Raw genomic sequence first — 13612 nt, 5'->3', positions numbered from 1 at the left:
TTTTAAGAAGCATCTGAGTTTACAGCTCCTATGCAGACCTATGTACCTCAATGGCTATAGGCAGCAGAGACACCCTGACTGAGCCTGCTGCAGTCATGCGGTAATGGCACACATAACATTAGTGTATTGTTGGCCGAGCCCGCCGAGAAGGATGGGGTGAAAATTTAATTTTTTTACCCTATTTTTTTTGTTCTTCCAGGAGATAAGACACCGCCAGAGGTGTCTGGCAGCAGCTTTCTCCGCTCACACCATAGAATACATATACTCTCATTTATGTGTATAGAGATGTTGTTAGGGAGTCAGGAGAGAGAGCTGTTTGGTGGACAGTTATTAAATGCGTATGCCCAGCTTTACTCCACTCCCTCTAACTTTGGTAGTTGATTTTTAAAGTGAAAAACCACTTTAAAACTTAAAACGGAACTCTGCTTCAGTTCCGAGGTACTAGTCAGAACCAAAGCAGAGTTCTGTTTCAAGTTTTAAAGTGGTTTTCCACTTTAAAAATCAACTACCAAAGTTATTCAGCGAACTCACGCGCGACTTCATGAATAACTTACTTCGGCTCATTGAAGCTCTAGTATTCATAAACACAAATTTGTAGGATGTTTTCAATCAAGAGTGTTTTAAATGCATTGGAGTATCAAAGGGGTTTCCTGATGTTCCTCTTCAAGTACTAAAGGGCAGTACTTAAAGGGAGTCTGTCACCAGATTGTGACCTTATAGACCGCTTACATAGCGCTCTAGCATAGCAGTCTATGATTCTAATGGTACCTTTGATGTTTGCTTGTGAAGTTCCCCCAAGGCAAAAACAGACTTTTATTCATATGTAAATTAGGGCTCGCAAGTGCCCAGGGAGGGGTTCTGCCTCTTTTCGTCATATCCCCGCCCCAGCCTCTTCCTCTGCCCGCCCCGCTCTTCCTTTGCGTCCTCCTTCTCTGCAGCAAGATCCCGCGCCTGCACTATCCATTGCTTGGCCGGGGCATGCGCACTGAGATGCCCATTGTGGGCACAGCATCGCAGTAGCTACTACGCATGCGCCGGTCAACGGCGAGAAACAGCGGCGAGGAGGCGGACCAGAGACACCCACAATGGGCATCGCAGTGCGCATGCCCCGGCCAAGCAATGGATAGCGCAGGCGCGGGATCTCGCTGCAGAGAAGGAGGACGCAAAGGAAGAGGCAGAGGAAGAGGCTGGGGCGGGGATATGACGAAAAGAGGCAGCCTGGGCTCCAACGAGGTGAACCCCTCCCTGGGCACTTGCGAGCCCTAATTTACATATGAATAAAAGTCAGTTTTTGCCTTGGGGGAACTTCACAAGCAAACATCAAATGTACCATTAGAATCCTAGACTGCTATGCTAGAGCGCTATGTAGGCGGTCTATTAGGTCACAATCTGGTGACAGACTCCCTTTAAAAGCTCTGTATACCATTGGCAAAATTTTGTTATTATTGCATAGTACGCGTATTGAGCTAAAATAATTTTTCCATTGGTCTTTATTAAAAATATTGAGCCGTTTTTCCTGCACTGCTTTGAGTTTTTCTACTAGCAGGATCTGTATTCTCTCTCTGCTCCGTCAGTCAGGGAGCTGACAGGCTCCTTATCTCTTCTCTCTGACCTTATAAACACTCATTATAGCTCAGTTCTTATCTTACTGATAAGAATGTAGCTTAAATAAGGGTTTATGGCCTTTTAGTAATTTACAGATATGGGTTGTTAGATGACTGGCTGAAAGCGAAAGTATAATTCACAGTATAATTCACACATTTAGAAAAACAATTAACCCTTTGTGACAGAATGGCTCAGTATTTTTAATAATGCCGAAAAATGATTTTTAGCCCAAAGTGATTCAAATGCAATCATAAAAAAGTGTATATAGCCTTTAAGAACGCTCACTGTACAGAGATGAGGAGTTCCATCTCCATGCAGTTTAATTCCTGGAACCTGTCAGTCTACTAGAGATGGGTATATGTTACTTGCCTCAGTCGACATTTGGCTATCCTCACACTGCGGTTTTGGCTTCTATTCACTGTGTAAGATGAGAAACGATCCAGCGCTCTTCCTGTCGCGCTGTGCTGTGACCCTGATCACATAGTGTGGGGTCAAAGAGCGTGCCAATGACCACACGCTGTAGGCAGGTCACAGCACAGAGTGCGGCTGAGGAAGACCAGGAAGCGGAGAGTACATAGCCCACACTGGGAGTGCTCTCCGGTCCATAATGGAAGCGCTCATTACTATTCACCCCATAACACACACTTACATTTTCCCCCCACTTTGGGTGGGTGGGGAGTGGGAGTGTATTTTAAAGGGCACAAAATATGGTATACCTTGGACTGTTCAATGTTTTCTTTAAATTGATGGAAATACAACCTATAGGTAACAGTAGGCACCCGTCACCTATAGGATATAATGGTATCTTCTTAAAGGGGTATTCCGGTTACATTAAGTTAACACCTATCCACAGAATTGGGGATAACTAGAAGATTGGTGGAGGTCCTACTGCTGAGACCCCCACAGATTACAAGAATTGGGGTCCTGTACCCCCCTGAAATGAACCGAACAGCTGGTCGGACATGTGTGTGGCCGCTCCATTCATTTTTGTGGGAGTTCTGGAGATAGCCGAGTACAGCGCTCCACTAATGCTGGAATTCCCTTAATGTAATTGCATGATTTTCCTATCTTATGACGTAAAGTCATGATTTTATTAAAGACACGGAGGCGAGTATTGCATCACTCTTTCTTTACTGAAAATCCACAGCAGCAAATAATTAACATAAAACCCTAAAGGGCCAACCCCCAGGTAACCCCTCCCATAAACCAGTCCATAAATAGGTCCTCTCTAGACAACTCTTCCTCTTTCTTTGATGCAACAAGCCGAACCACTTGAGAAAACCGGACCGAGGACTCTCCAACCGAACTCCAACCGGGAACATGTAACAGGAAGCGCAACCAGGGCGGAACTGGAACAGAGGTCAACTGGAACTAAGAACTCCTTGAAAACCGCACAGGGACCCACCAGGAATCAACCTACGGAGACAAACAGAACAAACACAGGTAATCCCGGAACATGAAAGACCGGTCCAATCATAAGGCGTATAAACATCATACATTTTAACATATCATTCATGCACATAATCAAACAATCATATGACAAAAAACCCACATCAGAAGGGAGGGCAGTACAAGGGCGGGGCAATACTCGCCTCCGTGTCTTTAATAAAATCATGACTTTACGTCATAAGATAGGAAAATCATGCAATTTTATAACAAGACACGGAGGCTCGTATTGCAAGTTTAAAGCGACGATATTACAGAGGAAAAAACGTGAGGAGGCGGCCTGAAATAAAACTCCCGAAACGTAGAAGCCCTAGACCAATCTGCCACCCGTAACACGTCTTCCAGGCGGGCCCCAGCCACTGTCATGGAGGTAGCCGAAGCTCCCCTAACCGAATGAGCTGTGAAAATAGAAGTATCCACTCCGGCTTGGGACAAAATCCACTTAACCCAACGGGACAGGGTGACACTGGAAACCGGAAGAAAAGGCCTGCGGAAGGAAACAAACAACTGCGGGGCCGCAGGATCCCGTAGAGAAGACGTGCGGCTCAAATACTCCTGTAAACAGAGCACCGGGCAGAGGGACGAGTTATCTGGGAAGGCCGGATAGGACACCGACCGAATACTAGTCTTTGTGCGTTGAGAGATGTTGAAAGAAACACCACTTGGAGTGAAAGATAAAGCATCGAAATCCAAGGCCCGCACATCTGAAACCCTCTTGCAAGAAACCAAGCAAAACAGAGTGACTAGCTTTGCCGAAATTTGGCGGAGAGATAAGGCTGAATTGATGGGCCAAGCAGAGAGAAAACGCAAGACCAGCGTTACATCCCAGGAACCAGTGAAGCGAGGCCTAGGTGGGCGAGACAAACGAGACCCTTTGAGAAGCCGGCACACCAAAGGATGTTGACCAGCTGGACAGCCCGCGAATCCGTTATGTCGAGACGAAATGGCCGAACGAAAGAGGTTAATGGACCTATAGGCCTTACCTTCCTCAAAGAGAGACGATAGAAACTCGAGCAAATCCGTCACAGGTGCTGCCAAGGGATCCAGACCCCGCCTCACGCACCAGTCAGACCAGCGATTCCAGGCTGACTGATAGGCGCGTCGGGTGCTGGGGGCCCATGCGCTCTCCAAGAGGATACGAGTCGTTGACTATAAGCCTGGGACCGTCCACTGCTCCCCGAAACTCTGCATGCTAGAAGACGGAGAGAGCCGTCTGCCACCAGCGGATGACGCTGGTCCAGGGGTCCACGAAGGAGATCCGGAAACGAGGGAAGGAGAAAGGGATTCTCCACCAACAGCTCCAGGAGTTGAGGGAACCACGACTGGGCTTGCCAAAAGGGAACTATCAACACCAAGTCCGCTAGCTGCTGTCGTACCTGTGACAGCACTCGCGGGATGAGCGCAAACGGTGGAAAGGCATAAGCTCGGAGACCCGACCAATCTTGCAGCAGGGCGTCTACAGCCTCCGACAGAGGGTCCGGCCTCCAACTGTAGAAACGTGGTAACTGGGCGTTCCAACGTGAGGCAAAAAGGTCCATAGAGAGAGGTCCCCAAATCGACATGATGGAGGAGAATACCGCCGGATCTAATCTCCAATCGCTGAAGTCCGAAGAATGGCGAGAGCTCCAGTCCGCGAAAGTATTGCGAAGCCCTGGGATATATTCTGCGACCACTGTGAAGCCGTTGTCGAGGCAAAAGGTCCAAAATTCCTTCGCCAGGTGCGTCAGGATCGAAGAATGAGTGCCCCCCATGGCGTTGACATAACGCACGGCTGACACATTGTCCATCCTGAGTCTGATGCATGCTGACATCCTGTCCCTGGTGAAGCTGCGAATGGCAAAGGATCCCGCCAGCAGCTCCAGACCCCATTGCAGTACGCACCCCAGCCGGAGAGACTGGCGTCTGATTCCACGATGAGATCGGGCTGAGGTCCCACAATGGCTTTGCCATTCCAAGCATCCAGGTTGGATATCCACCACCTGAGCTCGTCCCTCGTCTCGCGATCCAGGGTCACTACATCCGCATAAGACGCTCCCGCTTGAAGATGGGCGATCTTGAGTCGCTGCAAAGCACGATAGTGCAGAGGAGCCGGGAAGATTGCTTGGATAGAGGAGGAGAGAAGCCCGATGATGCGCGCCAGATGACGGAGTGACAACTCCGGAAGTCTCAACGAGTGACGCAATTCCTTGCGTATGGACCTGACCTTGGTACCTGGAAGGTATAAAGTTAGTTCGCTGGAACTCACCACAAAACCCAGAAATTCTATCGACCTGGAGGGCTGGAGACAAGATTTCTCGGTGTTGATGACAAACCCAAGACCCGTAAGAAGAGACATCGCAGAATGCAGGTGTATTAGGAGCTCCGATGGAGATTGAGCCATGAACAGGATATCGTCCAGATAAATCACCAGACGAATACCCTGACTGCGGAGCCAAGCTACCACAGGTCTCATCAACTTGGTAAAGCACCAAGGGGCTGATGAGAGACCAAACGGTAGGCACGTGAACTGCCAGAGGAGGTTGTGCCAACGAAACTGGAGGAGCAACCTGGACAGGGGAGAGACGGGAACCGTCAGGTAGGCGTCCTTCAGGTCTAACTTCCCTATCCAGTCTCCCGGGAGCAAAAGGTCTCTGAGTAAATGGATCCCCTCCATTTTGAAATGGCGGTAGCACACAAATCTGTTCAGACTCCTTAAATTTATCACTGGTCGGAATTGACCCCCTTTCTTTTCTACCAGAAAGATATTGCTGACAACCCCGACAGACTGGGGAGGAGCCCTCTCTATCGCTCCTTTGACCACCAGAGCATGAAGCTCTTGGTCCATGCAAGCTCGAGCTGGTTCTGGCAAGACCAGCGGAGGAGGGTCCGGCAGAGACAAATGAGAAACCGTGAGATCTATCTGAAACCCTTGGATTGTGGACAGTACCCATGGGTCGGAGGTGACCTGGCTCCAAGCGGGCAAAAAATGTCGGAGTCTGCCCCCGATACAGTGGCTGGAAGAAAACCAACGGTGTTGTGGACTTACCGAGAGGGCGTCTTGATCCAGCACCGCCTCTGAAACCTCTGGAGCGGAACGACTGGCCCCTGGATGGGAAGAAGGAGGACTGTGGACTCTGGTCCTGGGCTGCCGATCGTTGGTTGTAGGGACCTCGAGCGTTTCCACGCGTCTGGAACTGGACACGGCCGGACAGACGGCCCCTGAAGCTGCCGGCCCTGTTAGAGACACGCCCGTGGAACACTCTGCGCATGGAGCTCTGCGCTTTATCAAGGGCAGTAAAGGCCCCCACAAATTTGCCCAGGTCCTTAATGAAACCAAAGAGAAGACCTTGAGCCTCCTTACCCGTCTCGGTAAGCGCCATATTGGACAGTTTTGGCTCAATTTTCATAAGAAGGGCCTTCCTACGCTCAATAGAGAGGGAGGAATTGACATTCCCTACCAAACAAATGGCGCGCTGCGCCCAGCCACTGAGGATTTCTGGGTCTATGGCCGTACCCTCCGTTCTGGCAGTCTCAGCCATCTCAAAAATTTTTGTCAGGGGTCCTAGACTGTCTAAGAGCTTGTCCTGACAAGCCCTAAGGGCTGAATCCAGGCCCTTGCGGGGGTTAAAACCCGATTTCGAAAGGAATTGGATCATCTTTGGATCCACGTTTGGTGTCTCACATACCTTATTCGGTACCACGGGACGGGGGCATTCAGCCTTTAATTTGTTACGGGTCTCCTTGGAGAGTGGTTTCCTGACCCTATTCTCCAAATAATGAGCCACGTGAGGTAACGGTAACCATTCAGCCGACCTAGGATGGTGCAGGCTGTCCGGGTCGAATAGGGGTTCACCCTGCGGATCAATGACAGAGTCAGGGCCCGGGGTGTTCGCCTCTGGACCCGCCGAAGAAGGGGGCAGGCTCGGTGGAGAGAACCCCTCAAAATCATCAGCTACGCGGACCCCGGCCAGGTCCATGTCAGAGGCATAGTAATCCTCATCTAAAACCTCCTCATCGGACTCCAACTCTGAGTCAGAACTGTGTTCGGGGCGGGCCCGAGCGGACTTCCACGCGCGCGTTTTTTCCGCCTGGCGCGGGCAGGCTCTCTTACGTGACCTACGCACGTCGTCTGTTGATGGAGCTAAGCCATCTGTACAATCATTTCTGGAGGTTACAGGGGTAGGTGTAACAGCCGGAGTAGGGACAGGGTTCTGCGCTCTAAGCGCTTGGGATATAGACTGCGAAATCACAGATGACATATTCCCCATAGCATTTGCAATAGCAGCTGAAATGGATTGTTGTAAATCCATCCCATGTGATTCTGCTTGGGCAGGAATTGTACCAGCAGGGGGGGCAACCGAGCTAGTGGAGGCGTCCATTAGAGAGGGCAGGGGAGATATATCGCTGGGGGAAGACCTGAAGCAGGGAGTTAGTCACTCCTGAGAGAAAATACCAGAAGGTGCTGTAACAGAGCCGGCGAGCGCAGGTACTAGCGATGTGTGCGGCGGAATCAACCGGAAACGGAAGAGGGCGGAAGGAGGGGAAAAGGAAACGCCCCCCCAGGCACCCAGGAGGAGCAAGATGGCGGCCGCAACGCTGAACCGGCCGCCGTGTGGTAGGTAAGGGAGTCCCAAGATGGCGCCCGAGAATCTCGGGCCCGGCGCTCCTCCCACCCCAGGCAAGCGAACGTCGAAGTCTCGCAATCGCGAGACTTCAGACGGCAAGGCGCGAACTAAGGAAGGGGAAGGAGAAATGGCGCCCGAACAGTAAGTAACGGGGGGGGGGGGGGAAGCGAACCGCAACAGGGAGCGGAGATGTGAAGGCAAACAGGAGTTCACCTTGCCGCAAGATAAAGACACAGACTCCCTAAAGGATAAAGGGGTTAGACAATAAGGGTTCTCAGTGACCACTAAAGGAAGGGCAAAACGGGGGGTATAAAGCAACAGGTTAACCCCTAGCAGGCAATTATAACCCCAGGAACGTTATAATAAGGTTAATCACAATATTATAACCCCAGGAACGTTATAATAAGGTTAATCACAATATAATACAAAAAGGCACGATGTACAAGACGAGAATATAGGCACTTATCTGCTGTGGGCAGCAGCAAAGAAAGAGGAAGAGTTGTCTAGAGAGGACCTATTTATGGACTGGTTTATGGGAGGGGTTACCTGGGGGTTGGCCCTTTAGGGTTTTATGTTAATTCTTTGCTGCTGTGGATTTTCAGTAAAGAAAGAGTGATGCAATACGAGCCTCCGTGTCTTGTTATAAAATCGGAATACCCCTTTAATAAATATTTCATGAAAAGCTCCTGACACATGCATTTAGGGAGTCTTTCACTGACTATTCACTACTAAAACTACCAGAAATTGGCATCAATACATGGTATAGGTATTTTCAACATACCTGTATGTCATTTAAGATGTCTGCTCTCCCACTGACCTCCCAAGGCTTCCTACCTTCTCCCCTGACATCGCAGTGATCTGTCTCCAAATCTTGCACAGTCACCCGTCGCCCTTGCGCTACATTCCCTTTTGTGGGCTATTGCTTTAGTGTCTGCACAGAACATATTCCTGAGGCAATAGCCCATAAAAGGGAATGTAGCGTGCAGGTGGCAGATGCGCAGCACGGGGTGCCTGCGTGCAATTTTGGAGACACATCAATGTGACGTCAGGGGGAGCGGGGAGAAGGGCTTGGGAGGTTAGGCAAGGAGCGGACATTGGGGAAAAGCTGCGGGCTTGGGCACTTTGAGAGGAAAGCTCGTCCAGCTGGGAACTTGGGATCCTATTTGCCCATGAATAAAGGCTATTTTCCTGGATATTCGCTGAACACGCAGATGACATACATGTGGAGAATGCAGATACCATGTACTGATGGCCATTGCTGGTAGTCTTATCAGTGGCAGACTCCCTGTGACAGATGCAATACAGTGGAATAATATCACCCAGAGGCATCCATTTAGAAATTATATACCGTGCTATTCCATACATTATTTTATTTTTTTGGAGTCAATAACGTACACCAGACAGAGTCCAAAAGAGACCCCTATGGACACGTTTAGTGTGTACTTCAGGAGGCGTCCTTACTAAATGTAGACAAATAAAACCGTGATGTATATGGGACCTTTCAAGGGTCACACAAGTTTTACAAAATCTGTCATTTATGACCATTGCACTGTGCCTTTACAAGAGGAGTTTCTAATGCTGTCACGTCTTTTCTTGTAGGCAAAGGAAGCGGAGGCCTCAATTTAGGAACTTTCTTTGCAAGTCACAAAGGATATAGTCGAAAAGGTTTTGACAGACTAAGCACAGAAGGCAGCGACCATGAAAAGGATGATGACGACGGTTCAGATTCTGAAGAAGAGTATTCAGCACCCACTATCCCACCAGTGCCAGTATCTTCTTCCTGAATCCTCTACTTCCACTCAGCCCTTGGCCCTTTAGCACGTTTAAGATTGTGTATTTAATTGTAACTGTACTAGTCTCTGTGGGCTGTACAAGTGTCATGTTTTCTTTATTTTCCCTTATGAGTGCAGTTGTAGTCCGTACGTGAACATTCAGAACCCCTTTTGTTATCACTATAGAAAACTTCTTAGACAATGTAATTCTTATGTTTTTGGTTCATTGAGCGTTCTCCATTTGTTTTATGGCCTTCCTCCGCTTCTCCAGTAGCACTTTAATTGCCAATTTATTATCTTCATGCCTTTCAAGGTCACTACTAATTGCAGTACAAAGTTGTGTGCCACATAAAATGCAAAGCTGCTAAATCTCTTCTATTTTTTTAAATTCACAATATGATATAGCGTCCAAAATAATTAAAATTGTAAAAGATAAAAAAAAAGATATATTTAATTTTTGTTCTGGTGTTATTGGGATGTCTTATTTTTAGATGGTTACACTGTTTAGAACACTATTTTCAGAAACTGAATGTACTTTGTGTAATAAAGTGTTCGCAGAGCATTAAATTCAGACTTTGGAATTTGTGCATTACTTTTTCTGACTCATACCTTTTTAAATTTGTGCAAAACAAAAGAATTTGAATAAAATTTTTCAGGATCCGCTTTATTTTAAAGGGGTTTTACGAGACTTTAATACTGATGAACTATCCTCTAGCTAGGTCATCAGGAGAGGACTCCCCTGCATAACAGAAACGGGACGGATCCATTATGCAGGCCATGGATTTCTATTATGACAGAATGAACAACGGAATGCCTCTAAAGGCATTCCGTTATGCATTCTGTCATAGAATTGCGTTATGGTCTGTGGTAACAGAATCCATAACGGAATTCTACTTTCACCACCAAACGAAGCTTAAATGAATATCAAAATATAAAAATTTGCTCATCTCTAGTCATCAGTATCTGATCATGGGGGTCTGACAGCAAAGACCGCCGCCGATCAGCTGGTTGAGAAGGCAGCAGCTCTTGCAGTAGCGCAGCAATTTTCTCCAGCTTTTTCTAGGCCATGTGACAACACGTTCATTGGTCACGTGGCCTAGAAGCAGCTCATCTCCATAAAAGTGAATGGGGCTGAGCTCAATACCGATACCACAGCCATTCTACAATGTACGGCACTGTGCTTGGTAAGCACAGAGAAGGCCACGGCTCTCACAGGGGCTCCATTGCCTTCTCAAACAGCTGTTCAGCAGGGGTCCCACCCATCAGATACTGATGACCTGTTCATAGGATAGGTCATCAGTATTAAATTCTCTGAAAACCCTTTTAAAGGGAACCTATCACCTGGATTTTGGGTATAGAGCTGAGGACATGGGCATCTAGATCGCCGCTAGCACACCCGCAATATCCAGTCCTCATAGCTCTGTGTGCTTTTATTGTGTCAAAAAAACGATTTTTTAAATATATATATGTAAATGAGGCTACCAACGTTTCCGGAGCCCAGCCATGCCCACTGTGAAGGAGCCCAGCACCGCCCCGCATACTCCGAATCTCCTCTTTGCTCCCCGACGTCACAAAGCTAGAGCGCCGTAATCTCGCGATGTGTGAGCTAGCGCATGCGCAGTGTCGGCATAGTGTTCCTTCCCTGTGCTGGCATCAGCCCCAGGGAACGAACTGCACATGCGCTAGCTCGCGCATCTTGAGATTACGGCGCTCTAGCTTTGTGACATCGGGGAGCAAGTTGGAGATTCAGAGGATCCGGGGCGGTGCTGGGCTCCTTCACAGTGGGCATGGCTGGGCTCAGAGTCAGAGAATGCTGGACTCATCTCTGAAGCATGGAGGAGACAGGACTCCTCTAAGGTTAATTTACATATCTATAAAATAGTTTTTTTTTAACGCAATTGCGGACAAGAATAGGACTTGCTCTATATTTTTTTGCGGGGCCGTGGAACTGAACAACAGATGAGGACAGCACACTGTGTGCTGTCTTCATCTTTTGCGGTTTCATTGAAATGAATATGTCCGCACCTGTTCCGGAACAAAACATATAGCCGTCTAAGTGAGCCCTAAGGCTACTTTCACGCTGTGCCTGCAGGGTACTTTTGCAATACAGGCTGGTAAAGTCCTGGTGCACATGTAAAATGTACTGTATCCATAAGCCTCCAAAAGATTGTACTTTTGGCCTACATCAGACCAATCGGTATACATTAGCATACTTTTTTTTTCTGAATGAAATAGCACAGCAGACTGCTCTATTCTGTACCAAGGGAATGGGGGCAATACCATTCCACCTAGAAGATCTGCTGCCTCTGCAACTGCTGCACCTTCTGCATTTTCATTGACGGGCCAGGCAGTGAAAACGTCAGCACACCTGGCCCTGTCAATCAAAGTGTAGAGGGTAAGACAATTGCAGAGAGAGCAGAGCCTCTAAGCAATGAGGGCACTTATGGACATAGGACCAACACAGATGCCTTCAGCTGCCAAGTGCACAGTGTAACAGGTCAGCCAGTTTCATAGGTACAAATTTGCTGACTGATACCCTTTAAAGGGGTTATCCAATGTCATAATTAGCACCCCATGTGTCGGGCCCCTCACGCGGAATATACTTACCCTGCTCCTGGTCCCCGCAGCACTGCTGCTGCTTCTCCCTGTACACGGATGAAAACAACCGGTGTCAGGGGGAAGCAGCCAATGGCAGACGGGGACGAGCCTCCCTAGTGTCGCCCGTAATGCTAGGGAGGCTCGTCCCCGCCTGCCATTGGCTGCTCCCTTCCCCCCGACACCGTGTACAGGGAGAAGCGGCGGTGCGGGGAAAGTATATTGTGTGGGAGGGGTCGATACATTGGGGGCTGTTTATGAAATTGGATAACCCCTTCCTAATAAAGCAATTTTCCATTTTTGCGTTTTTCACTTTGTCTTCCTGGAGCCATAACTTTTTTTTTTTTTTCTGTTCACATAGCTGTATAAGGGCTTATTTTTTTGAAAGTTGCACTTTCTAATGGCACCATTTAATAATGCATGGAATGTAGTGGGAAGCTTTTCATCGCCATATTCTGACCCCCATAACTTTTTTTAATCAAAGTACAGTATTAGAATGTATATGCTCCAATGAGCCGAAGTTATTACTTCGCAAAGTCTCGCAAGACCACGTAATAATTTCCCGAACTCTGATTCGGTTCTAAGTGGTATCAGTAGAAATCAATTTATGAAGTTATTACTCATCGGAGACATTCTAATACTGTATGGAGCGCTTGCTACGTACAGTATTGAAATGAAGTTTCATGCAAATCGACTTTGGATGTTTCATACGAAGTCAATTCGCTCATCCCTACCCATGATGTTGATTTACCCAGGATTTTTTTTATTAGGTGGTATTTTTATTTTGGGGGAAAAAGGGGGATTTGAATTTGTGTGTGTGTGTGTGTGTGTGTGTGTGTGTGTATATATATATATATATATATATATATATATATAATATCTAAATTTTTATTTATTTTTTGTTACTTTTTTTAGGTCCCCAAGTGGACCACCAGAAGTGGATCATCAGATTGTAATTTGTATAGGGTCATGGAATTTTCTCCATTATCCTAAACAGAAATAGCTATATCACAATTCAGTGCTACCACCTGCTGGGCTGAATTGTAATATACAAGTTATGAGCCTGGAAGCCTAGTACAGGCTCAGGCTCATTACTGCAGTGGAACACCTTACCTTATCTCCACTAGGGGGAAGCGTTCCTGCCCATGAAGTGCACGCTCCTGGGTTTCTGGCTTCTGAGATGCTGTGGTCACAGTTGACCACAGCATCTGAGGGGTCAAATGTCTGATCGGCATGACCACCGATCACGGACATTAGCTGCTGGTGTCTGCTGTATGAAACAGCAGGCACCCACTAGTTAGAGTGCCATCTTTAAAGACCCTACATCCATTGTACATGTACGGCAGATGTTGTGAAGGGGTTAATGCCTGGTTAAGTGTCCCCAGATTTGAAATACAAGAGTTTACATTTTTATAATGTTTTAATTATATTTCAATGCGTATTTAGTATTATTCTTTAAAGCTCCAGAAAGTTCAAGGGAACTCGATTGTGAGAACATTTCCTGTGTGTGAAATAGAACTTCATTTTTGTATTGCCCTGTCTGTTTCATTCTATGTTTGTGTTGTTGCATGGCAAATATTCAGCTAACAC

General features: G+C 47.5%; 1 protein-coding gene across 5 annotated transcripts in view; it reads left to right on the top strand.

Moving 5' to 3' along the window:
• PAM (peptidylglycine alpha-amidating monooxygenase) overlaps positions 1-9998 on the top strand; it is a 184601-nt gene extending 174603 nt beyond the window's left edge. For all 5 annotated transcript variants that reach the window (XM_044275973.1, XM_044275972.1, XM_044275971.1 and 2 more), the window contains one exon: positions 9255-9998. In XM_044275973.1, the coding sequence (XP_044131908.1) occupies positions 9255-9439 (185 nt within the window). In that variant the 3' untranslated portion in view covers positions 9440-9998. The remainder of the gene's footprint in view (positions 1-9254) is intronic.
• The last annotated feature ends 3614 nt before the right edge of the window (positions 9999-13612 follow it).

The sequence above is a fragment of the Bufo gargarizans genome, chromosome 1, assembly GCF_014858855.1.
Source record: "Bufo gargarizans isolate SCDJY-AF-19 chromosome 1, ASM1485885v1, whole genome shotgun sequence".
Taxonomy (NCBI): domain Eukaryota; kingdom Metazoa; phylum Chordata; class Amphibia; order Anura; family Bufonidae; genus Bufo; species Bufo gargarizans.
This window is presented reverse-complemented; position numbering and strand designations above follow the sequence as displayed.